Source organism: Alosa pseudoharengus, unplaced genomic scaffold, assembly GCF_046254945.1.
Source record: "Alosa pseudoharengus isolate Yale_2024_CS ecotype anadromous, Long Island Sound unplaced genomic scaffold, YU_APseudo_1.1 YU_APseudo_1.1_scf_14, whole genome shotgun sequence".
NCBI classification, from domain to species: Eukaryota; Metazoa; Chordata; class Actinopteri; order Clupeiformes; family Clupeidae; genus Alosa; species Alosa pseudoharengus.
Window position 1 is genome coordinate 27561925 of NW_027468609.1, and position 24112 is coordinate 27586036.

The 24112-nt window shown below is 39.2% G+C and overlaps 3 protein-coding genes across 7 annotated transcripts in view; 2 read left to right on the plus strand and 1 right to left on the minus strand.

The window, feature by feature from the left end:
- wrn (WRN RecQ like helicase) overlaps positions 1 to 3074 on the minus strand; it is a 35257-nt gene extending 32183 nt beyond the window's left edge. Inside the window, exons 1-4 of the mRNA XM_076284482.1 lie at positions 2679 to 3074; positions 2135 to 2209; positions 1465 to 1580; positions 1182 to 1327 (exon numbers count right to left, since the gene is read on the minus strand). Of these exons, the coding sequence (XP_076140597.1) occupies positions 1182 to 1327; positions 1465 to 1580; positions 2135 to 2200 (328 nt within the window). The 5' untranslated portion in view covers positions 2201 to 2209; positions 2679 to 3074. The remainder of the gene's footprint in view (positions 1 to 1181; positions 1328 to 1464; positions 1581 to 2134; positions 2210 to 2678) is intronic.
- tex15 (testis expressed 15, meiosis and synapsis associated) lies at positions 1899 to 23859 on the plus strand. 5 transcript variants are annotated; one of them, XM_076284480.1, is made up of 10 exons: positions 1899 to 2108; positions 13646 to 13802; positions 13997 to 14141; positions 14331 to 14487; positions 15509 to 15746; positions 15841 to 15984; positions 16152 to 16317; positions 16494 to 21277; positions 21501 to 21553; positions 22715 to 23859. In XM_076284480.1, exons 3-10 carry the CDS (start codon positions 14021 to 14023, stop codon positions 23439 to 23441), a joined length of 6390 nt encoding a protein of 2129 aa, XP_076140595.1. In that variant the 5' UTR covers positions 1899 to 2108; positions 13646 to 13802; positions 13997 to 14020; the 3' UTR covers positions 23442 to 23859. The 5 variants fall into 5 exon arrangements, with proteins under 5 accessions (XP_076140595.1, XP_076140592.1, XP_076140594.1 ...); XM_076284479.1 differs by lacking the exon at positions 1899 to 2108 and adding an exon at positions 12238 to 12366; XM_076284477.1 differs by lacking the exon at positions 13646 to 13802.
- Positions 3674 to 11540, plus strand: purg (purine-rich element binding protein G). The gene has a single exon (XM_076284483.1). It carries the CDS (start codon positions 5009 to 5011, stop codon positions 6014 to 6016), a length of 1008 nt encoding a protein of 335 aa, XP_076140598.1. The 5' UTR covers positions 3674 to 5008; the 3' UTR covers positions 6017 to 11540.
- Positions 23860 to 24112: the final 253 nt, after the last annotated feature.

Sequence of the window (24112 nt, forward strand, 5' to 3'; positions counted from 1 at the left end):
TTCAGATAGAGGAAATATATTTCTTGGTGGAAGAATGATTATTTAGGAATAACTCTGCTAGCGCGTCGTGCCTAACAACGCCCCTTAGCTGTTGTAGAATCAGTGTAACCTACGGCCTCTCGGGGCTTATTGCTTAATTCTAGAGCTCTGTTGGTGTAAATAACACCAATGTTACAACGAAAATGAAGAATACTGATAGAGATAAGATCCACAGATTTGGTGATACCCTAAAAGGGCATTTACTTGCATTGTATAGGTCAGGGCTATTTAACTTCCGTACCAAGTGGGCCAGACAGATACGATATGACTGCAATTGTGGCTAGTTGAAACCGGGCTGTCAACTCTTCAGCTTGGAGTGAGATGTATTAATAGAGAATCAGTGCACGCAGAAAATGTTCCCCCCGTCGGTCTGCCACCAATATATAAGCGATCGAAGAGTATTACGACCAATGCATCGGAGCAGGTGATGAGCCACAGAAACATTTTAACGGGCCAAATCTGGACTGAGGGCCGCTATTTGAATAGGCCTGGTATAGGTCTTTATCCTGTTTAGCATCTTAGCAGGTACATATAGCAGGTATAGATGCAGTAGGTACTAGTAATACCTTTTATACTATGGTATATATATATTATATATATATATATATATATATATATATATATATATATATATTATATAAGGTATACTATGCAGGTTTAGATATTTTGAGTGTAGAGCTCCCTCTAGAGATGTATTGATATGTTACTCTGCTATTGTAAATATCAAACTTCTCGCGACTTATCCCCCCTGTACAGTACACAATGCAAATGCTTTTGTTGTGGAGGTGAAGGATTAACAAAAGACAAAAACTATCTCCAAAGAGCTATATCTACTGACAAGGTAATGCTTCACGATTTTCACGAGATTTGGCAGGGCGCCACTCTTGGAAGTAGCTTGGCTGGTTTTCTCGGTAGGGACTCGCTACGTCTATGCTGTATAGCTATGCTAGGTGAACGATTTGCCTATAACAAGTTCGTTTACCATCAAATTGGCTTCGTAAAGGTGTAAATCTTGCATAGCGTAGCGTGCCTTTAAATCAGCAATCACCTGTCTTCTTGACAGTTTTTTTAGAATTTCAATAGAATGCACTATGCACTAAAGGCAAACAGCAGAGACTGTATGTTTGGAAACTCAGTCGAACCTGACATGGAAGACAAGTGAAACAGATAACACTTCTGCTCAGAGGCACACAGCTGGACCATGGCCACTTTCTTGGTTTTCCCCTTGGTGAAGGAGGGGGGCCATTCCAGATCGAAGCCTATAGCAGAGCCAGGGGGAAGGCATGACCTGGAAAAATATTCAACAAATACATCAGTCATCATTCACTATACATGAGTCACATCACATTCACCAAAACAAAATGTCAGAATAGCAAAACACAAAATGAATCATATGACAGTAAGCAATAACACTTGACAGCATACCTTAAATCCTCTGACAGAAATGAACTGTCATTTTTCTCCTGACTGTATATGATAGTTCCTGTGAACTCCAGAAAAGGTAGATCAGGCTCAAGGACATTCTTCTTGTAGGGACCACTCTGGTGTAATGGAAACAAAACTGGTCATGTAGCTTACACATAAATGTCTATTTTACACTGACACATGACTAGTTCTTGAACATGGTCATGCTGACACAGGTCAGAATTCAAAGTGCAAAGTATTCTTCACATTATTATGATTATTTATTTTTAAGGGGGGGGAGGGGCTACTCTAGGCTACTGTTGCCAAAATGCAGAAACAGATGTGTACTCTTATCAACGACTACCTCAACAGTTGTTGGTCTAACAACTGTGTTATGGCTTCATTTGAATTTGCCCTGAGCATGGCACACCTACGTAAACATCATGCAAATCACGTTTTAACGTAGCCTACTCCATGGTAGGACACACCTCGTTTCTCCAGCTAAAGGCAAAGAATGAGTTTGTTCTTTTTATGAATGAAGAAAATACTACTTTTGGAATGGACATGAAAAATACACTTAATTCGACGATGAAATGTACAAGAAAGGCGCACTAACACGACGAAAAGAGAGGAATCTGCACTGCATAGCCTAAATGTCGACCCTGGTAAGTTGACTTCTTCTAGAACTTACCTGTTCTGTTGCTTTTTCCGAGTTTTGCATGTTTGACATCCATCCTGGTAATGTTCTGTCAGTCATATTTAGAATCTGAGCACAAAAGTAAACATGAAATTCCAATTTCACCGAATATAGAACTTCTTGGATCTAAACAATGTCCTAATTTGATGAAAATGACAGTGACAAAGAGTATCGTGGGCTATAGGATACTCTTTGGTGTTGATTAGACTATAACGCCAGGATCAAAGTTGTCGACTAAATTATATCCCCTTTAATGATTATTGTCCTTACAACTTAAATAAATACCGTAAATAAGAGATTTTATTCTGGCCAAAAACATTAGCCTCTATTGGCTTAATTCCAGTCCCGACATGTCACGTGTCATTATACAATCGTTATACGCTCTCTAATTATTTGTAGGTTAAACAAATCATCTATTGGTCGTTTTGTTATTGTTGTTATCTATGGACAGCTTGTGTGCAAGGCACTGTCAAAGTAGCTAACTAACGTTACGAGAAGCAATGAAAATCAGTCCCCGGAAGACCGCCTCGTGACTTACCTTGATGGCATTTCTAGTAGCCACTGCCAATAATTTGGAGTTGACATAAAGTTACTGTTGAATGTACCGTACTATCGAAGCATCAATGTATTAAGTTGGACGTTCGAATGCAAATTCAAGTTGTGTTTTATATGACCAGAGACTTTCTAAACTAGTCTAGGGGAACATGGGCTCTGATGTGACACTCCCGCCATCTTCCATGTGTTACTTTGTTTACGCTTTTACCACTGTTACTGTAACAGAATGGCGCGAGATCGCCATCTTTTGGATTGGAATAGGAATTACACAAAGAGTTGACTAATATTTAGCCTTCGTGTGTCTATAGCCTACACTGTCTGTTCGGGTGCATTATGTGCATTTAAATGTAGAGGCTTATGCTACTACTGATTTCTGGGGAAGATGCATACAAGTTCTCGATGGTTGGATTCAGCACGTGAGTAGCGGGCATAGCAGCGAGATTGCACATTTTGACAAAACGGTGCTTTATACTAAATTACTGCTGAAGCGGAGCTATTTTAGGCCACTGCACCATCGTGTAAATAAACAATATAGAAATTGATTGTATCGTGTTAGGTTATATTTTATCTTTCGGTTTATATGCACGGTGATGCATTTCTTCCTTTCCTTCTCGCCCCCCGAGTCGTTATTTGGAGTAGCTAAGAAATATCCAGTAGTTGTCCCAAATGCTTTCCAGGATTAAAAGGACATCGCTGACAAATGTACGCCCGCAATGTGACATGACACAGAAAACTGACCCCCATTTAAAATAAATTCCCTCACTGCTTGGGCCAATGAGCTGGCCACGCGTATCCAGTTCATTGAGTGCTTCCTGACATCACTGCACCACTGGTAGGCTGTCATTTTGTGCCAGTCTGGCTCAGGGATGTTATCATCCAACACCTCACTGGTGAGGAGATGAGGGCTGATTACGATTCTGAATTATGCAAATGCAAAGATACATCGTCACGTGTAGGCTATTTCAAAGGAATCATAAGTAGTCTATAACTAAATGTAAATAAATTAATATTTTTTTAAAATAGATGGCTTCTTGGTATAAGTTTAGAAATAATGCACACAGAATGAAATAGAATTGTGGATTGCACAATTCTGTTTTATTCTGACCACAAGGATATTGCTGTGCACTGTTGCCTTAGGTCCAGTATATTGCCATGACTATTCAACACAAGTAAAGCAGTTGATAATGCTAAAACTCACACAGGAGGATACATAAGCAAACGTTCATGTAAAATACATCAGTTACATATAGAGGAGGGGCTATCAAGCTCATTATTGTAGACTCCTGGTAGTAGCCTACAGTGATTTAAATCAGCCAAAGCACTGACTTGGTTAGTGTCTTGCTGTCTGCTAAAATGATCAACTCAGGACAGGGCGACTGCTACTCAGAATGGCAATATTGGTTCCCAGAAGCATTTCATATAGGCTGGAATATGTGGAAATCAAATTCAAATTCACTTTCGGATTGCATTAGAATATTTAGGTATATCTGGTGTTTAGTATCACAGATCAAATTCAATCTGATTGCAATATGCCAGTCAACATAAAGTGAATCAATAGGCTATGAGTTAAAAGCTTAATGTCTGGACTGCAAAATATGGTAAAACTGCATGCATAATGTTTTCAGGAGAGTTCCCGAATGGTGCTCTCTAAATGCAGAATAGGCTCTACCCTAGTGCGTAAAACCTGCAAGAAAATACTTCAGTCGGTGTGCATTAATCCCGCACAAAAAGTCATCTGAGGTAAAAGCACCCCTGCCTGTCCTGCACTGAAACAGAAAATCCAAAATGTGGTGCCCATGCTTAGCGAGTGTAATTTAAAGCAATAAGATCAGCATATAATAAAAACTCAGCGCTCAGCCCAAACCTGTACTCCGTCACTTTAAAACTGAGTGTACACGGGAAGGGAGGGGGATGGGTCATTGAGTTCATTCTGCGCCTTCATAGAAGCAGCGCCCTCTAAAGAGACCCTGGATTGGATGAATTTTCTCTGGCTTCTTTCATCGAGCTTGCATGGATAACTGTCAGATAATTGGAAAGGCAGAAATAACTAGCTAACTAAGTATGGTGGAAAATCGGTGTGACTTCCAACGCAGCGCTTGACCTTTATTCGGACAGAGTGGCTCGATCAGCTGATGTCTCTCTTAGCCGGGTAGCTGCCATTTTCAGGTCAATCGAGGTATCTTTCAAACTTGTCGCGAGCTTAAGATGGCAAGCTGAATAATTAAATGTACACTCTATCGACAGCCCGATAGAATGGAAATGGAGAGGAATACGGCGTGTCTTCTACTCGGCGGTGGTATAATTTGAGTTATAATGGCTGATACTAGAGGGATGGAAAGAGGTAGACTAAGGATTACATCAGATTCCTCTCCTAGAGGCGCGTATCCACAGCAGTACATTCACCCTGGCACTCAGCAGGGCATAGACATTCAAGAGCTTGCCTCCAAGCGAGTCGACATTCAGAAGAAACGTTTCTATTTGGACGTAAAACAGAGTGCGAGGGGGCGATTCCTCAAAATTGCGGAGGTTTGGATTGGGAGAGGCAGACATGATAACATCCGAAAGAGCAAGCTGACGCTCTCTATGTCAATGGCACCCGACCTGAGGTATAGCCTTGGAGACTTCATAGATTATTATGCTCACATTGGGCTGCGCGGTGGCCAGGTGCCACGACCAGAGGAGCAAAGCAATGGCCAAGGCCGTCCGCATGAGCCTCGTAGAAGACAGCAGGATCACGTACCACCAGTCTCTCCCACCGGTTCAGCAGCATCGGAAGAGCATACCCACCGGGTTCTGAAAAGTGAATTAATTGAGAGAGACAACCGCAAATACTATCTAGACTTGAAGGAGAATCAACGGGGCAGGTTCCTGCGCATCAGGCAGATTGTCAGCAGAGGACATGGTACCATGGGATACTATGGCCAGGGAATAGAGCAGACCATAGTGTTGCCAGCACAAGGGCTTATCGAATTCAGAGATGCACTCTCACAACTGATAGAAGACTACGGCGACGAAGACACTGATGAACGTAGTAGAGTTGCCAGGAACCACGACGAATCTCCCGAGCTTCCGGAGGCAGCATCATTTCGAGTTGACAATAAGCGCTTCTATTTCGACGTTGGTTCCAACAGGTACGGTGTATTTTTAAAGATAAGTGAGGTACGACAGCCATACCGTAACACCATCACTGTTCCTCTCAAAGCCTGGGCTAGATTTGGAGAAAACTTCATTAGGTACGAGGAAGAAATGCGGCGGATTTTCTCGTGTCACAAAGAGAAGAGGACAGAGGCGCGCGCAGATAGTGAAGAACAAGAGGATTGATGAAAGCGCACGATGATTTGATTGAGGCACCTGAAAAAAGCGGAACATGACAATAACCTCTAGTTTATACAATATCTCTTTTCAGATAATTTACCTCTTAATCTGTACTGTACAAAACTGTACTTAGTTGTCCTAATTTCGTCGATCTCTAGGTCAGTTAAAGTCTGTCAAAATGTGCAGGCCCAAGGCAACCTCACTGACGTAAGGAACCAATAGGGACTCAAACAGTAGATATTTGCTGTTGTAGATATTCCCACAAAAATCTAATTTCTGTCCCCAGTTAAACTGCTATTGATGTGCCACCTGATGATTATGAGATAGGCTAACACACGTGTCAATTATCAGGCATGGTCGTATAACCGTCAATAATAGCAATGCCCTGAGCGCACAGGTTGCTAGTTATTAAATTGGGAATGATTTGCCCACACTAATAATCGACGCCATACCAATTCACAGTTGTCTATAGGCTTCAAGCAGTCATTTATTGTGAGATAGTGAGTAATATATGATGCAAGCAGATAGTGATTAATGATGTAAGCAGATGTCAATCAAGAGAAATGTTGATCAATGGTGAAAGTCTATGCCTTTGTTTCTCTGCTGCTATTAAAATAATGCCCAGACCAAGCTAGTTCACAGGGGTTAGTAGCAGACACTCTATAACAGGTTAACATTACTGATGAACAGTCTGTCCTTAGCCTTAACAATCTGCTTGTGGCTTGGTGTATCTTAACTGACCAAGCATCGCAAAGCCTTTTAAACAATTTGGATACTTGAAAGAAATGTAATTTTGCCCCTAAACCTATGTCAAATTCATGGCATTATAGTTCACTTTGGCAATTGTAAGTAAATTTGCAGTACAGTTTTTTTATATATAGAATTTAACCATAGCTTGTGAAATCATGTGCAATGTTTGAGCTGAGCATTTTTGCCCATGCTCTCAATTTAGCTAAAAAGCCAATGGAAAAAAAAACTTTCTCAGAAGATTTTACAATTCTTTTGCGAATCACATATAAAAATTATGATCATACATGTGCAGCTTCATTCAAACAGCGGGTTTTAAAAAAGAAAATGATGCAAAACTGGAACAATGAAGATTTTTTTGCTGTGCATACATAGTTGTAGTTGCATTACCTAATTCCTACTTTATCTGAAGCTGTTGATTTTTATACTGTTATAGGCTAATTTCAAGCAGCCACCATTACCCTCAGCAACACCACAGCAAAACAAGGCCTTCCAAGTAATAAGTCAATGGGCATCATTCAGATGTTAGGCTAGGTTTTACACTGCTTAAACAAATCCTGGGGGGCATTATACAATAACTAAAAGAGTATTATTGAGTGCTTTTTCGCAAGGTTTGGCTATATGACAGTAATTCTGTTAATACACAATGATGACAATTTTCATTGGATAAATCATAGGCCTATATCACAAAAACACAGTGAATGCAAGGCCCCTATTATAGAGTTTGATCTATTTGAACAGAATGCCAAGTTTCAGTTGGTAGCTAGGCTATTAACACGTTCTGGGAAATTTAGTGTATGTTTGAATGAATGGCAGAGACAGTTGGAACAGGTGGATAACAACAAGAGACAGCTGAATCATACATATATAAACACACAGAGCTGTATTGTAACAATGAGCCTTGCGCCAAAACTAATTTCGATCTGTGATTGTGATTCAGCAAACATTATGATTTCCATCACTATTCACAGTCAGTTTTTCTTCCTCGTTTTTTCCCCCTCAAATTGGGAAAATAATTTTAAAGATCACTAAAGAAATATTTTACATGTATAAAGGAATTTCTGGTTTGTTTAATCTGTGAATACACATAAATGTACATTTTATCATGACGGTGATATTTATGGGTGGTAGTACACATAAACACTCAGCCTGATTTATATATAGATTCTATTAAGGGCTTCAGTGCACTCAGTAGTTTTGTAAAAGGGCATTACATTCTACCTGATTCCTCTTGTCTACAGAGTGAAGCAATTTTAGTCCACATTTTTCGTAGCATTGATTACATCTGCTATGAAAAAAACAGATGAATTAAGTGCTCTGGAGAGAAATGTGCATTGACCTCAGCTCTTGTCATCATCTTTACAAGTATATATATAACTTTTTCATGCTGTTGTCAATGTTAAGTCTAAGTTGGTTTCCAATTTTTGAAAATGTGATTCTGTAAAGAGTGACCTTCCTGTGTTGTAGCTCTATGTCTGTCCACATGGATTGCTAACAGAAAACAAGTATAAGGAGCCACATGTTGTTTTACGTACTTTGAATTTGGCCGTGGCAGCCTCTGGTAGGGGTAGTATTTGAAATTCACATCAGTTTTAACCATCAACTCAAACACCATGTGGAAAACAGTTGCATGAGAAGCACAAGATAAACTTGTGAGGTCACTGAGAAAGCACCTGGCAGATTCTTATTCATTTGAAAGGAGTTTTGTAAAAAGAAAAAAAGAGAAGTAATGACAAATATGCCTATAGAAAATACTTTTTAAAGCACAAATATTCCCCCAATATCAGAAAAATTATTATTTACTTTTCTTTATTAATTTCTATACTAACAGGTTTGTGTAAATGGTGTGGTGCATACACTGATAACATGTCACTGTCTGTCTGAAAAATGATCACTTTGTGCTTCTATTATCAAAAGAGGTTGACTACTGTCAACGACATTCAACAATATTTGATATTTTATGACACATTCCTCCTAATTGTTGAAATCAATCCATATAAATTTGTTATTCTGTCTTCATTTACAGAATGTGTGTGTGCACACAGGCCATGTCCACACCAGTTAATTTAAAAGTCTGCACCTGAAATATGCTATAAATATAATTCCCAGAGGTTGAACAGCACTTCCAAGAGGAAGCACTTTAAGAGCACTTTCTTTCCATCTTTGGTGGCTTTACTTTGTATAGGGTGCCAACAGAAGCCTGTTAACAGACAATCCTTTTCTTTGTTGGCCAGGCCACATATGTTTAATTTCAACACAGAACACCCATATTGCCAAGTAAAATCACGTATAGCAGCACCTCATGTTAAGTTGACTCACGTCTTGGTGCTATTGAGTGTCGTTCAGTCTCTTTAACAGAGAGTGGCAGCACGAGATAAGAGGAAATTACCAACAGAGTTCCCTATAAAAAAAAAACAACAACAACAAAAAAATGACGCCTGTACATCTAAAATGGAGGTCCGTTTATAAAATTGGACCACACAGTGCAATCTTTACTATGGCTGTGCATACTTACTTATTTTTGTAATAAGGGCTGCTCCAGTAGCTATGCCTTCTTCATAGAGCAGATTGCTACCCCTGGGTTACACAAATGACATGAGTGTTGAAGCTCTGTGAAGCTATGGAAAAATAATCTCTATATATATTCTTATTTAGTCATAAAAAATGAATGATAGATTTGTTGTTTAGGTTTAGATAGTAGGCTAAATCAGGGCATTGAACAGAAAAACATGTAAAAGTATAGTACAGCCTCACAGTGATTGCTGTGGCAGGCATCAAAACTTAAAAGAAGAGACATATATAGGTTTTAAATAAAGCAGTGCATTTACCTGAACCTACAAAGGCTATCAAAGATGTGTCTTAAGTTGTCTTTGCACGAGTCAATATGGGTAGACAATATCAGCTTAACAAACAAGCAAGCACTTTAAAATGTGTGCACTCACGGTGCCCTCTCCTCAAGAACAACAAAAAGAAAAAAGACATGTATTAAGATATATTTATAATACAATTTCATTTGATTTTATGTTCTCAGTATGTGTATGTACTGATTTTAAAAACTCTGTTTTATGTCAACAAAGTGGAACTGCCTTTATTATATCATGGACGTATTAACAAAGTGAGGGGGGAGTCAGTGCGTTTAGCTGCTATTCCATTGTAACTCCATTGTAAACCCACCAAAAATGATCAGATTCCCCGATTGATTTCAGATCTGCTACGAACCACACCATGATCGAAAAAAAAGGGTGCTTATTTGGTCAAAAAGCAATCATATCCTCTCCCAGCACTTGAATACATTTGATTCGGACTGTTACAATTTTGACCCATTTTGACCCATAAGCCTTAGTCTTTACAATTTGATTGTATGGATTTAGATTAGGTTTGTCTTTACGGTCCCAAGACCAGATAGTTCATGTGCTGAAGTGAATCATCTACCCATTCTCCTCAGCAGTTCAAAGGAGAGTTCTACTGTGCAAAACATAAATGGTTGTTACATATTAACAAATAACAAAAGTCACCTCTATTCAGTGACAATTAAGGATTAGGTCATAAAGTATGGCCTACTTACATGTGTTACTAATTGATAGTTGTGTAGGTATAGTGTGCTGTGAAAGTTTCGGATATGAAGAAGCTTGGTTTTTCTTTTTTTTGCTTTATATTTATCATGCCATCTCTGCAGAAGTGAATGGGGAGTTAGAATAATAAATGTTTGATGATTTTTCCCTCAAAGAAATGGTGATACAAAGCTGTTTTGGTGTATCTTTGGATAATGTAATGTATAACATTAGCGTGTCCTATTATAGTCTCATAGAGTATTATAAGACTCAAAACAAGAAAGCAATTGTTCGGTATTGTAGCATTTTCTTTAATGTGTGTACTGTATCAGTTTATGTTCTTCATGTATGGTACCATATGAATAATTATTAATTGCCTTGTAATTGTTTGTAAAAGGTTGCAATGTAGGATATGTATCTGAAGAAAATCTGAAATTTTTGAAGTTGCATGCCAACAGTTGGGTCCAAACAAAACAAAAAGAAGTTTTAACATGGTGCTATATTATACAATATAAAGGTGCTTATATGGACCCCAGCTGCATGCATGTTGAGTGAAAAAAGTAGAGAATAAACTTGAAGTTAGATGTTGTGGTTATACCACAAATAAAAAATAAAAAATACAAAATGTCCTCCCTGAACACAAAGTGGCTTAGTGTAACTGTAAATTGCAGACACACTGGCAAGTAGGGTCAAGACCTCGGAGCTGATCAAGACATACCTACACCTACACTGTACACTTGTTTGCAGAGCTGTTTGCACTGGCACCAGGGGTGTGTTTGTTATCACAGCACTTTCTAAAATCGTCTTGTATCTCTGGCCAAAACGGTGGTTTGTGTTCCTGGCCGGACTGACATTCCCAGCCATTTGCTGACAACTTCAGAGCAGTCGTGAACGAGAGACCCTGACCCACACCACACCCCAAGCCCCCCTCCCAGCCAAAGGAAAATAGTGATCAGTCAAACAATGCCTGTTTACAGTTACCCAGCCTCTGTGTGTAAACTCCAAAAGATCAGTAGACAATCTAATGAAATTATAAAACTTTTTTTCATGCTTCTGATTCAAATGTTTTGTGTTTTTTAAATAGTTTTTATGTATTCCACAGTGAAGAGCAAAGTCTGTCTTGAACTGAGTTAAGGTTGCAAATGTAAAGGTTTTTAAAACAAAGGAAACATGCAGATATGTTGGTTGTATGTACCATTGTTCATTTTATTTTACTGTTGAATAAAAATCTGAAAAAAATGTGCCTTGTTTTCCATAAATGTTGCACACTAGCCTTTCACATCTTGCGTTCACATCAGGTCTAGCACACATGCATGCATGCATGCTTTATATTTTACCCTAAACCTCATCATCTGAGATAGGTCTTTCTTACTGCTTAATATGCTTTTAACACAAACTCTGTCTTTTTTCCTTAACAAGATGAACAAAGTGTTAAATATTTGAATCATGTACCTGTTTGACATGTGTTATGCTGGTTTTCATATAGAAATTAGTTTATGTGACTAACCTGTGGTAAACACAGATGCCGCCCATGATGGGCACTTGTTCATATAAGATTACGTCACATGGGCCATCTACAAAAACTGTCTATATAATGACAACTATGCAAATGTTTGACCAGAGATGTGCTACTGTTCCTCTTGATACTGTTAGTGTAATGTGATGGTGTCATAATGAAGCTTAACCAGTGAGAACTATCCGTGGCCTTTGTGGACTCATCAGATTCAGTATTGGAGAGTACAATGCACCTGTTAAAATAAACAAACTCAGTTACAACTGATACGTTTGATAATATTTCCCATTCCTCTGTAGCCTCAACTGAAAGTATCACATGAGTGATCATGTGAGCTTTTGTGGTTTTTAGACGGAGGAAAATAGCTCTGCTATAGGTTAGAGTTTTGAGCAGAGCTGGGTGATTTCCTGTGCTATGTGTTTGAGGTCAAGTTATTTCCTCTTTGGTATCTCTCTATGTTCCTCTAACTGCACCTACAAAACTGTTTACCACGCTTCGCTAAGAAACTGTTACCTATCCACAGGATTTGAGTCTTTTTTCAAATGGTAAGTGATTGGCGTTTCCGTCACCCACAGAATTGATAAACAGCATACAAAACTTCTTAACATGTTTGTGTAATTTAACATGTCTTAGACATTCAAAGCCAGGCAAAAGTGTAAACTCTCCATGCGGTGTCCGTTTTCAAAATAGTTGTTGTGATGCCAGTGTCTGACAATGCATCGGGCCTATTGCACAGATCAATAACTCTTCTTCAAAAGCAAAATTTCACAAACACATGCAAAGAATTAGCAACTTTTTGTGCATAGTATGCAGGGCACACAGGCAGAGACATAGAAATGGAAAGTCCTGATGAAATGGTTATTAAATGATGACTTTGGTTGAATTTTGTAAAAAAACGAATTGATAAATTGAAATAAATATAGTTCATACATTACAGCATATTACAATACATACTATAAGGCCTAAAGCAAACCTACACAGGTTATTATATTCAACTAATTTCTAAAAGAGCAAAGTAGCCTATATACGCAAGACTAAACCACAGAGAACCCCTAACAGTTTCTTTTACCAAAAGTCAGACTCATGTGCTGCTTGGGTCACGTACCACACCTCCGGTTGTGATTAACACTGCTCATAGGTTCAGTATTTTTTCCTCCAGAATGACAGTATGAACATGGTTGCCAAGGTGATCAATGAACACCCTCTGCTCTGTTAAAAACATTTCAGTTTACATCACAACATAGTAAACACAAATCTGTACTTATAAACTGTTTTGTAGTGCTCAGGACTATATTTTTAACTTCAAATAAGGTGTTCTCATATGTTATACTGTAAAGGTATAGATGAAAAACACATGTAGTTTCAACAGTTTGGATGATAGTCCATGTCACTTCTGTTAAATGTATTGCCCAAAGGACTTTGACCAAACCCTTCCTCCTTTTATGATCACTTGTGACATGGTTAAAGTAGTCCAATCCCTTATCATGCATAAGTAAGCAAAGGTCGAAGGTAGGGCCAGTGGGAACAGCACAAAACAGACAGCTATTTTTGTGGAAATCATTTACTCTGAACACTGCGCTGAAATGGAACCTGGTGAGATTTTACAAATAAAATACTTGTCTAAATTTGTTTGAGATAAGTTGTTGAGAATCATGAATGTGTGATGTGTAAGTAGGATTAAGATTTTTTTGTATGGTGTTTGAGTTAAGGTAACATGGACACAGACAGTGTAGATAATGAACCTTTTCTGTTAGAAACAGCAGGAATGGCACATGGGACCGTTCCTTTGATAATGAAAATGAAAATGCTCCTTTTGTCCGTTAGTGGGAAATGCTAACAATATGCAGAACGTTTATGTCAAGACAACACAGAAAAACAGAAGATAGCACAAAACTTGACCACTGAGCTCACTAAGAGGAACTGAGAAATGATGACATTTCCACCCAATGCAATAATGAGGAACAACATGTGAAACTCACAAGTACGTTTAGAGGCACATTTAAAGGGGAATAGACAGAGACTCATGTTAACTGGAGATCTCTACGGAAGAACTCCTCATTCCAAACTCAACGGGTGGGGCAAAACAATTGATGTACGTTGTATATATTTACTGTTTTATGGCTGAGTGTTTTGTCCTTCAATAAACTTTTGAAACAATGTCCTTTTTTAAAACAGGGTGATATTCTGGGATAGTCCAACATGGAGATGCGATGTGACGGGAACAGAGGGGTGATCCCGTTCCTGAGCTCACCACACCTCACTGGGACCCCAAAGCTTAAAAATTTCATCATTCCCAGGAAGAAAAGAGCCTCTGGAATAGGTCTGAACTTTTAACTTTACTCATTGTGGTTGCAGGGCAGAATATACTGTTTTAAATCATAATTTTTACCATAGGGCAGAATATACTGTTTTAAATCATAATTTTTACCATGTGGTTGCAGGGCAGAATATACTGTTTTAAATCATAATTTTTACCATTTGACATAAACCGTGTTTTTCCATTTGACAGCTGTGCTTGAGCCTTGTGCAAAAGAGAGCAGGGATTATGCTCTCATTGAAACAACCCTACGTGACTTAATGTTAGACCTGGTAAAGGGGACTTGCAAGTGGGGAGATGCCAAGCTTGTGCACAATGACGAACTACTGAGAGAATTTGCAGAAAAAAGGTAAGGTTATGATTAGCTAACACAAACAAATACAATACTTGAAACTGGGTGAAAATAGAAGTGGAAATCAAGAAATTAAGGCATCAGTATGCAGTAATTTACCATTTATTTAGGTACAGTCATATAAGGAACTAGAACTTTTATCGCCTGAAGTTCATTTTGATGCCAAATGGGCATGTTTACACTATTTACGTGATCTGGGACAAATCACCCAATAAATAGGTGAGAAAAGCTTTCATTTAACATGACCAAAAAGTTTTTTCTCTCTCTCTCTCTCATTGACAACAGCTGTTCCTGTTTTTGCATGTCTTTTAGATTGTTTGTTTTAGACCAACACTGCTTTAATGCCGCTGTAATATAAAAGTGCCGTCAGGTTTACCATTATCCTCAACAAATACTGTAAAAACCTCACTTTTAATTACTTCAATTGCCTATTTCAACCTGCCTCTTGGGACAGGCATCTATATGGGCGAGTCCTTTAATTAATTTCACACAAAACAAAGTTGGGAAATACTATCAAATTGATTACAGTATAAATAATCGAGGAATGGACATATATTCAGACACCACTTTCTTAAGACTGTACTCTACATGGTTTCTGTGAAACGAACTGAATGATTGAGGATTGTGGAGAATCTTACCAATCTAGGTAACCAAGCTCTATGTATAGGCCTACAGTAGAATAACAGACGTTTGACATTTAAGAACTCTGGCTAACACTCCTTTTCCTCAGTGGAAAATGTGTGTTTTAAGCAATGTCTATTCTAGAAACTCTGATCTAAACAGCATAGAACTAGCTCAACTGGGAGATGTGGTGGGCTTTAAGAGGTTTTATACAACTAAAAAAACGTCCATAAAAAACAGACCAGGTTTCTAATTGAGAACTATAGGCTTTTAATTGAGTTTTTATGGTATGTATGTGTATAACATAATCACAGGGTAAATTAGACAGATAAATAGTATATTGTGTTTGTATCAGTTAAAATTGATCATTTTGAATTCTTATTTATAACTTTTTCAGATCAGAGATGCGTTCAAAAGGTAGACATCTTCGAGAGACTGAGGAGAGATTCTGCTTTCTGGTTGCATCTGATCAAGAAACAACAGACATTTACCAGCAAGGCCTGAAGGTTGAGAAAACAAACCAACACTCTCTGGGAAAGCCATCACATGGAGTGTATTTGTTCAGGCATGTGGATGTTGCCTTGAAAAATCCAGATATCCAGCTGGCTGCAGGCAAAAACATGATCATTTTCAAGGTCTGTGGTGGGAAAAATATGTCTGTATGTTCACACATTGTACTGTTCTTTGTACGCTGTAAATACAACAAATCCTTACTGTGTTGCTGGAAAGGTGCTGTTTGGAAGAGTGAAAAAAGTAGCTCCAAGCTCGGTGGAAAGTGGCACACAGGATCCCACCATTGCCTTTGACTGCCATATGTCAAGAGACTCAGTGTCCCCTCGAGACAGTCTGCCACAGCAAATCATTGGTTCTTCTGTAAGTCTTGACATTATTTTCTTTTTTTAGTTTAAAATGAAAACAAATTAAACTAAAATAAGTTTAATTTGTTTTCATTTTAAACTAAATAAAGAATACTGTAATGTTTTTTAAACTATGCCAGACTTATTCTCATTAGATTTATGTTTTTTTCCCCAATCCTTTAGGTATTTTTGTTTGACTTCAATGAGAACCATGATCTGAACACAAGGCCGCGCCAATGTTTGCCTTACGCAGTGGTTCCCATTGTTTCTGTAAATTTGCCTACGTCAGCAAGCATGGCAGCATCACCCACTGAACTGCCACCAAAGGTTCCATTACCACCAAAGCATGGTAATGGCAAAATAACTGTTTATGTGCTGCTTATCCTGCTATGTTCCTTGCTATGTGATTATGTGATCTCCTTGATATATGATTCAATTTGTCATTCAGACGAATGCATACAATCTAGATCAGGTGCTTTGTGTCATACACACCTGCTCATACTGTGTGTCATTGCATTCTTCTAGGTCCAGGAGAAAGTTTGAAGGCGTTCATTGTGGCGGAGAGAAGGGGAAAGGGACAAAGTGCCATGGTAACATTCAAACATTTTGGCACTCAAGGACCTCATGTGACTGAACCAATGCATCATGAAGCTGTAGTGGAGAAGAAAACGGACTATCAAAACATAGCTTCGTACTTTCCATTTTTCCCTCAGCTTCAGGCTATGAATTGTTTCCAGAATGGACCATGGGTTGGCTTCCCACCTGTTTTGGAAAACAGCATTCAGTATGGAAATACTGAGGTCCATCATTCAGCCTTTTTAAATCAACAGAGCCAAATGTCCGCTCCCAGAGTTCAGAACGAACCTTTTAAAGAGGGAGACGCAAAGATCTCCACCATTGTTTACTCCTCTAAGACAGTGAGAGATCCACGATTGTCAGGACGAGAGTTGGGCGACCCAAACAGGACTACTTCAGTGGCGCCACAAACGTTGGGTCCGATGCCTGAGGGCAATGTGCTGAATGCACAAAAAGATCTGCCAAGGTCACAGCTTCAGGGTAATGAATGTAGAAGTACCCCAGCTCACTTTGAAGCATTTCCCAAAAACACAGACCAAACTTGCACTATTGACACTGCGGTGGCAGAGATTTCGTCGACACATAAACCAGAAAAATTGCCTTCTTTAAAGCTATTTAAAATGAAATTTCAGAAATACGCTCTGTATTTTAAAATGACAGAGTCAGAGAGGATACGGCATATTTGGTCACGGACAGATTTGCTTTTGGATCAGAAAAACCTGCTACTGGAAAGAATCCATTATTATGAGCATTACTTTGAAAAGTACAAAAGAGGATTACTATTTTCTGGAGACAGAAGAAAAAGAGACCAATCAGTGCCGAAGGAGAGGAGAAATGAGAGAAATGTTTACCCAACTGAAACTCATATTACAAGTAAGCACATTGACGACAAGATGATAAAACAAATGTGTGCTCAACTGAGAGTACAAGAACAATTGGAATCTAATTCAACTCATATGCAGGGTCAGTTTGACATCTTACAGAGCAGAAAGGACATTGCCACACTAGAGGTTGCATCAGAACAAATCAAACATGTCAAATTTGCACCCACAGCAGTACATTTGATTGAGAAAGAACATAATGCCCTTCCAAATGGGCACACTGTCAATAAAGAACAGACAGTCGATGGCTCGGGATCAAGTTCTCAAGAGCTAAAAAGCTTGCTGTTGTTATCGCGGGTGAGTGCAAAACATTGTGGAGATCTAAAGATTTCAGTGCAGGCACAGACACAGAGGGAGAAGGCCAGAACAATACCACAGGATTATCCTGAATCATCTGTAGAGGGTCCGGTGATTTCTCAATCAGTCACTGAAGCAGAGAGGATGGAAGGCTCAGGGGAAGAGGAAGTGAAAGAGGTGTCCGTTAGGGATCCCGAGAGAGGAGAGGTGGAACAAAGGGAAAACATTGTTTTTGAGAATGAAGGAGAATTTCTGGATGTTGGCATGTGTGAGGAGGTATGTACTACAAATAATTTGGAAATCCTTACAGCACCCGCAGTGTCACCAAACCAAGGAACAGACATAGACCTGAGGATAACTGACTCCAATGAAGAATGGAGTGAAAGGGAAACATTTGTGAATTTCAAAAACAGTGAAAATGTTGAGAATTGTCACAATCTAAAAACAGACAATTTAGAGGTCAGTGGTGACACAATTTACAAGTTGTTGTATGAGAGACTACAACTTAATCAGCTGCTGCCAAATTCAACCCCAACTAATGATAAGCCATATCTGAAACCTCAATGTCTTGACCAAACCACTACTTCTATTAACAACAATTGTGATTTACCGCATGTAAAAAAGAGTGATTGGGAAGAGCATCCCATGCTTGGAATTACAATCAAAAGTACAGTCAGAGACCTTAATAACATCAGAAAACCACTCACTCTGTCTCAGAGATTTTCCCTCCTGTCATGTTCCAAGGGAGATCAACTGTTGTCCAGCCTTCTGAAAGATTACACGCAGGGTGATGAAAACAAACAATGGCTCACCGGGTCGATATCAAGCAAAACTGAAGAACATATTAGTAACTTCAACGTTAATTTGGTCAAACTTTTAACACAAAAATACAATGAGTATCAATTAAGGACTAGTCACTATAAAAAATTAAGAAAAATGTCAGATTTCAAATCTACCATCTATCACAGGAGATCAAAGAGGTCCACTTCAAATACCACCCTTAAAAAGGCGTTTGATATAAAGAGACAATATTTCAAGACATTACCAAGAGTTGACAGAAAAACAAAATTAAACAGAACAGCTATCCAAAAAAGAAAAGATACTGTTTTCAGCAAAGAACCCTCCCATACAACTGAAACCAGGAATGAAGCTGAATTGGAGCAAGGTGTGGACGGACTGGAGCAACGTTATAGGAGTAAAGTATCTAGTAGCGATAATGATGCTGTTGAAATATCTAACTCACACACTGAATGTGTGCCTTCAACAGCTTTAAAACAACCGGCAGACCAAAGTCAAAACACTGAAGGCCAAAATAGCAGTGATAATCGCAGCACGCAATTTAAAAGCAAGTCTCACAATTTAAGTCCTGACCCCTTTGCCATGAGCAAAGACTCACACAAGGACGTTGTAATGGAAGGTGCAACAAACCAAGACAAAGGTGAAGTTCTGCAGAATGTTCAAGATGTCACAAAGGATAGTGGGAGTTTGGAGGAGGTCAAATGCCTTTACAATGAGACACCAGCTGAAAACGCAATTTCAGCTGGTGACTGTTTGAGTCATAACATTAATTCAGAGACAGGGATTCCAAACGATGTAGTCTTAGAAAACAACTGTAACCACAGCGCATCTCTTCCGCAAGAATCGACTCCTAATCTACAGACTCCATTAAATGCAAAAGAATCAGTAGTGGACAGCAATGTGGACAACAGTTACACTCCTTCTCTTCTTGAGCAAAAATGTCTATTTGACACAGACGCTCAGGAGGTCAAACTCATAAGTAAACTGCGAAACTATTTGACAAGATTTGAGACTACGGTGAAATTACAGGAACCACTGGATGAAATTCCACCAGAACCCTTTCAACAGTTTTTGTGTTCTCCAAATAAGGCTGACACAGCACAAACACCACTGCCACATGAGACACAAACCACTGAAGTGGTGAATCCGGAATGTAGAATTAGCGTCAAGGAACAAATAATTGATCTCCCTAATCCTGGACCCCTTGGGGACAGCTTAACCAGCCATTCAGTGACCTCAACTTGTCAGCAGAACATTCTGCCAGCTGTTGTCAGTGATCCAATTACAACCATACAATGTGTGCCTGTTTTAGATAAAAGCACATTGTCACTGATAACCCATGGTCCCGAACCTGTTCCTAGTTTAAGTCCTGACAGCACAACCACGTTGGGTACTGTCTTGGAGAAAGCCATCCCATATCCTTTGATTGAGCTGAGCAGACCCAAGTTACCATCTGAACCTCAACAAATGCAGCAAAGACCCCCTGATGGTGATCACCTTGTGCAAAGCACTGACAAGATCAATGGACAGAGTTCCATTTCCAACAACCGGCCAGTACACAACACCAAAACTCACAGTAGACAAAACAGTGAAGACCATCAAGTCAAGTTTGAAAAGCTGGAAGCTACACAAGGTCAAAAGCTGTACGATAAAACATTGAACACTACACCTTTTCAGAGACATTTTAACACAGCGGACATTTCAAACCTTCTAAAAGAGGCTGATTGCGGGGGCTTAGATGTCCTTCGCTCATTGCTAACCAAGACAAAAATGATGCTCCAGTATTTCATTTCGAACTTTGAGCGGGACCAGGGTGTTGCAGCCCGGTGTGGAATTGTTACTCGTGACATCATTTTAGATAAATACTTACATCAACCACCAGCCCCCTTTGACCTCAAGTATGAAGCATTAAATTCGTTTTTGGAATTGCAAATGATGGTGGAGGCAAAAGAATTCATAGAGAACAAAATGAGTTATCTGACTGCAAAGCAAACATTTAGGACTCTGCTTTGGTATGATCCTTCTCTTTATGGCGAATTGTTCAAAGGCAGAGTCGGATATCAACAACAGTCTTGTGTCTACACCGCATTCCAGCAAAGACTTGCAATTGAAGGCTACAGCAAATTACAGAATTACTGCCTAGCAGTAACCACTCTAAATCAGCAGCTGAAAATGGCCCCACAGACCTCATATTACTTGTATCTAAAAAGCAAAAGGGAGAAGCTTGAAATTGAGGCTGCTTTGCACAACTTTGCTTTCTGCGATAGCTTTTTTCTTTCAGTCCCAATTAGTTCTATGATCAACTTTGGTGATGATTCAGAACATCTAGAGAAGCTTCAGAACCGTGTGATATCCTTTGTGGAGACTCCTGCTGAAAAGATGCCGGGAGACTTTGATGTTGGGAAGGCAGAACATCTCTCCATTATTTGTCGATTTCTCCAGGAGAAAATTAACTGTGTGAAGACCTGCAAAGTGATCAATAGCCAGATTTCTTGGTTTGGATTGGAACACCTTCTATATGATGCATCAAAGATTTTGGTGGCAAGGGATATGGTACATACCTTATCCCAAGATAACATCGTAAAATTTCAGGGTCCAAATCTTATTTATGGAGCTCCAAATCCCTGGTTGCCTATGATGAACAGACCAACACAAATGCCACAGAGCCATGGTGGAACGGTGTCTGCTGGGCCACAAATGGACATGAATGGAAGCCACATGCCTAGGTCTGCGGCCGAGAAGAAACTTTATTTAAAGGTAAGGCCTTTACCATAGGCAGCAAGAATGACTGCAAGAATATGTGTTGGACCTGTTTCTATATGCAATGTATGTATGTATTGATTGAATAATTGATTGATTTCAGCATCTAAAATATTATGCAACTTTCTAGCATAAATGTGACTCTGGAAAACATGTCTGGATTTGGATTTTCAAAAAGGTTTGATTTGAAATTTGTGTTCCTTACCTCACCTCACCTTAGAAGCGGAAAAGCATTGGTACTATGGAGAAGACACCCCTTGCAGTCAAAAGGAGGTAAGGGAGCAAAACAAAACAAAAAACTAGATGTACCGCATATCAGTACATAGTGTATATGACACCGCATGGTGTTACCACCTGCTAAACGAAGGAAATAAAGCACATTTCCAAAGTTCTCTCCATGCCCTGTGCAATTCCTTGTTAACTGCAAGTCATACTGCAAGTTCTCTCCATCCATGACTCCAGTAACTCTTTGTAAGCATCAAGTTTAGCACGTTCTCCCCTTCATTACTCAATCAGCGTCTAACAGTTCAAGACAACAACTGAACTGCCTGAAGTGCTTGAACATCAAGTTGGAGTATGTGTGCCTGTGTGCATGTGTGTGTGTGTGTGTGTCTGTGTGAGTGTATGCATTTTTGTGTCTATACAAACTATGCACTACTTCTATAAGACAAGTCTGCAACAAGAGAGAAAGGATACTTTAGTGACACCCTGATGCATGTCAGTATATGTTTCTCTGTGTATACTGTACATGTTTGTGTGTGTGTTTGTGTGTGCGTATGTATCTGTGTGTGTGTTCACCTATGTGCATGTAGCATGTGTGTCTGTGTGTGTGTGTATATGTATATATATATGTGTGTGTGTGTGTGTGTGTGTGTGTCAAACTTGTCAATCTACCCATGTGTTTATGTGTGTGAGTAAGTATGCATGGACGGATTGTGAAATCACTCAACAAAATAGCTGCCTATCAAAATTCAGCAGCCAAAACAAATTTGTGCCAATATCTGAACTGAACTGAACTGAATTTGACATGCTGCATAACTACATTCTTTAGGTGTGCACTAAATTATTTGAAATTGCATCCATAAGGGGCGCTGCAACTTACACATTCCAATAGCTGCTTGGATAATCACCACATGAGTTGCAGGGAATGGAGAGAAGTTTAGAAGTGTGCTTTATTTTGTTTGGCTAGTACATGGCATCACCGTGCTGCGGTTATTATAAGTGCAGCTATACGGTACATCTTGATTTTCACATACTAAGAGTCATACCCACATATTTGAACAAAGATGTATCCTATTTTTAATGGTGTCGACAAAATGTTCCTATCGGTACTAGTCAGATTTTATTATTATGCTGTCTTGACAATATCCTGTATTCTTTGTTAGTGTAACATTATCACAGTTATATAACTCTATTTGATACATGTTTTTACAGACACAGTCATCCTGCTACTGGACAAAATAACGAGCCTTCACAAAACTACATCCAACCTCAGGTTAACCCATTAAACTCTGTCCAGTTCCAGCCGGGGGCATACAGTAATAACCTGTTGAAGCAGCACGCAGCTCTCTGGAGACGAAGGACACAAGACAATCCTCCTCCTCCTCCTCCTCCTCCTCCTCCCCAAACGCAAGCACCTACAGCTATTCCCCCAGGACGACAGTCACACTCACACATAAGGGCTTTACTATTGGCAAAACAACAGAAGAATAATCCACCTCAGCAACCCTCACCATCGTGTCCTTTACCAAACAATCCAGCTGGTAAACTAATGCCTCCACCATTACCCACCATGATGACACCCCAGTTTCTTCCACATGCTTTTCAGCCGACCTATGAAGGAGTAATCAGTCCCATGCTGGCAAAGGACACCCCCCAAAACTCAGGGGTGTCCAAAGAACTTAAAAACCCATTCACACTGGGTCCACTTCCATCACTGCAGCTCCCTTCATCTTTACGTGCACCTAGACCTTCTCCACCAGCTCCTCACCCCTCAATTCAGTTTACGTCTAGCACTGATAATGTGGCTTTTCTCCACGAACATGCACCTTTAAACTACCCTTTCTTTGTTTTAAATGGTTGCACATACACATCTGCAACTGCTGCTGTGCCAAACAAGGCAGCCCCTAATGACACCACTCTTAATTCTCAGAAAAGTTAGAGACTGCAAGTTTGATGTAATTAGGTTAATAGAGCTATACAGAAGCACATTTGCACAAATGCTTATGTAATATTGAGGGCCTGCTTAGATGTTGTTTTGAGTTTTTGTACTCTCTAAGTTCCTTTTAGATTTTAGAAATGAATACATATAGTTATTTTTTGTACAGACAATGCCTTGTACTGTATATAGAAAACATGGAACACAAGGTGAGATAAGTACACTGGAAATGGAATCTGTTTACTGTATCCATATGCTGTAAATGTTCTATGCCATTGATGTATTTATTTATTTATACCTGTGATACAGATTTGAAATAATAAAGTGTTGTTGTTTGCAATTTAAAGTACCATTTCAATTAAAACATTACTGTATGTATAATGTGAAATGTTCATAAAGTCTGCCTGGTTGTTTACATTTAGTCCTCTTCTGTGTTGTCGTGTTTTGTGTCATGTTTGTGTCTGAACTTGCTAAGCAAAGAAGAGCAGGGTGTGAATGTTAACGTAAAAACGCAAGCAGCTCTTCCTCTGTGGTTTGGAGAAGTGAGATGACGATCAACAAAAAACGGCCAGTGGTTTGTGATGTCCTGATATATTTTTTACTACACTCACGTACGTCCTATGAAGGTGTGATATTTAGTGTTTCAGAAGTGTAAAGGTTTCCAAATATCACAT

Bases quoted from the DNA above. Each gene is read 5' to 3' on its own strand.
- purg (XM_076284483.1), top strand. From the start codon at position 5,009: ATGGCTGATACTAGAGGGATGGAAAGAGGTAGACTAAGGATTACATCA.
- tex15 (XM_076284480.1), top strand. From the start codon at position 14,021: ATGGAGATGCGATGTGACGGGAACAGAGGGGTGATCCCGTTCCTGAGC. The intron at 16,318-16,493 runs GTAATGGCAAAA...GCATTCTTCTAG, and splicing joins TCCATTACCACCAAAGCATG to GTCCAGGAGAAAGTTTGAAG. The intron at 21,278-21,500 runs GTAAGGCCTTTA...ACCTCACCTTAG, and splicing joins AGAAGAAACTTTATTTAAAG to AAGCGGAAAAGCATTGGTAC.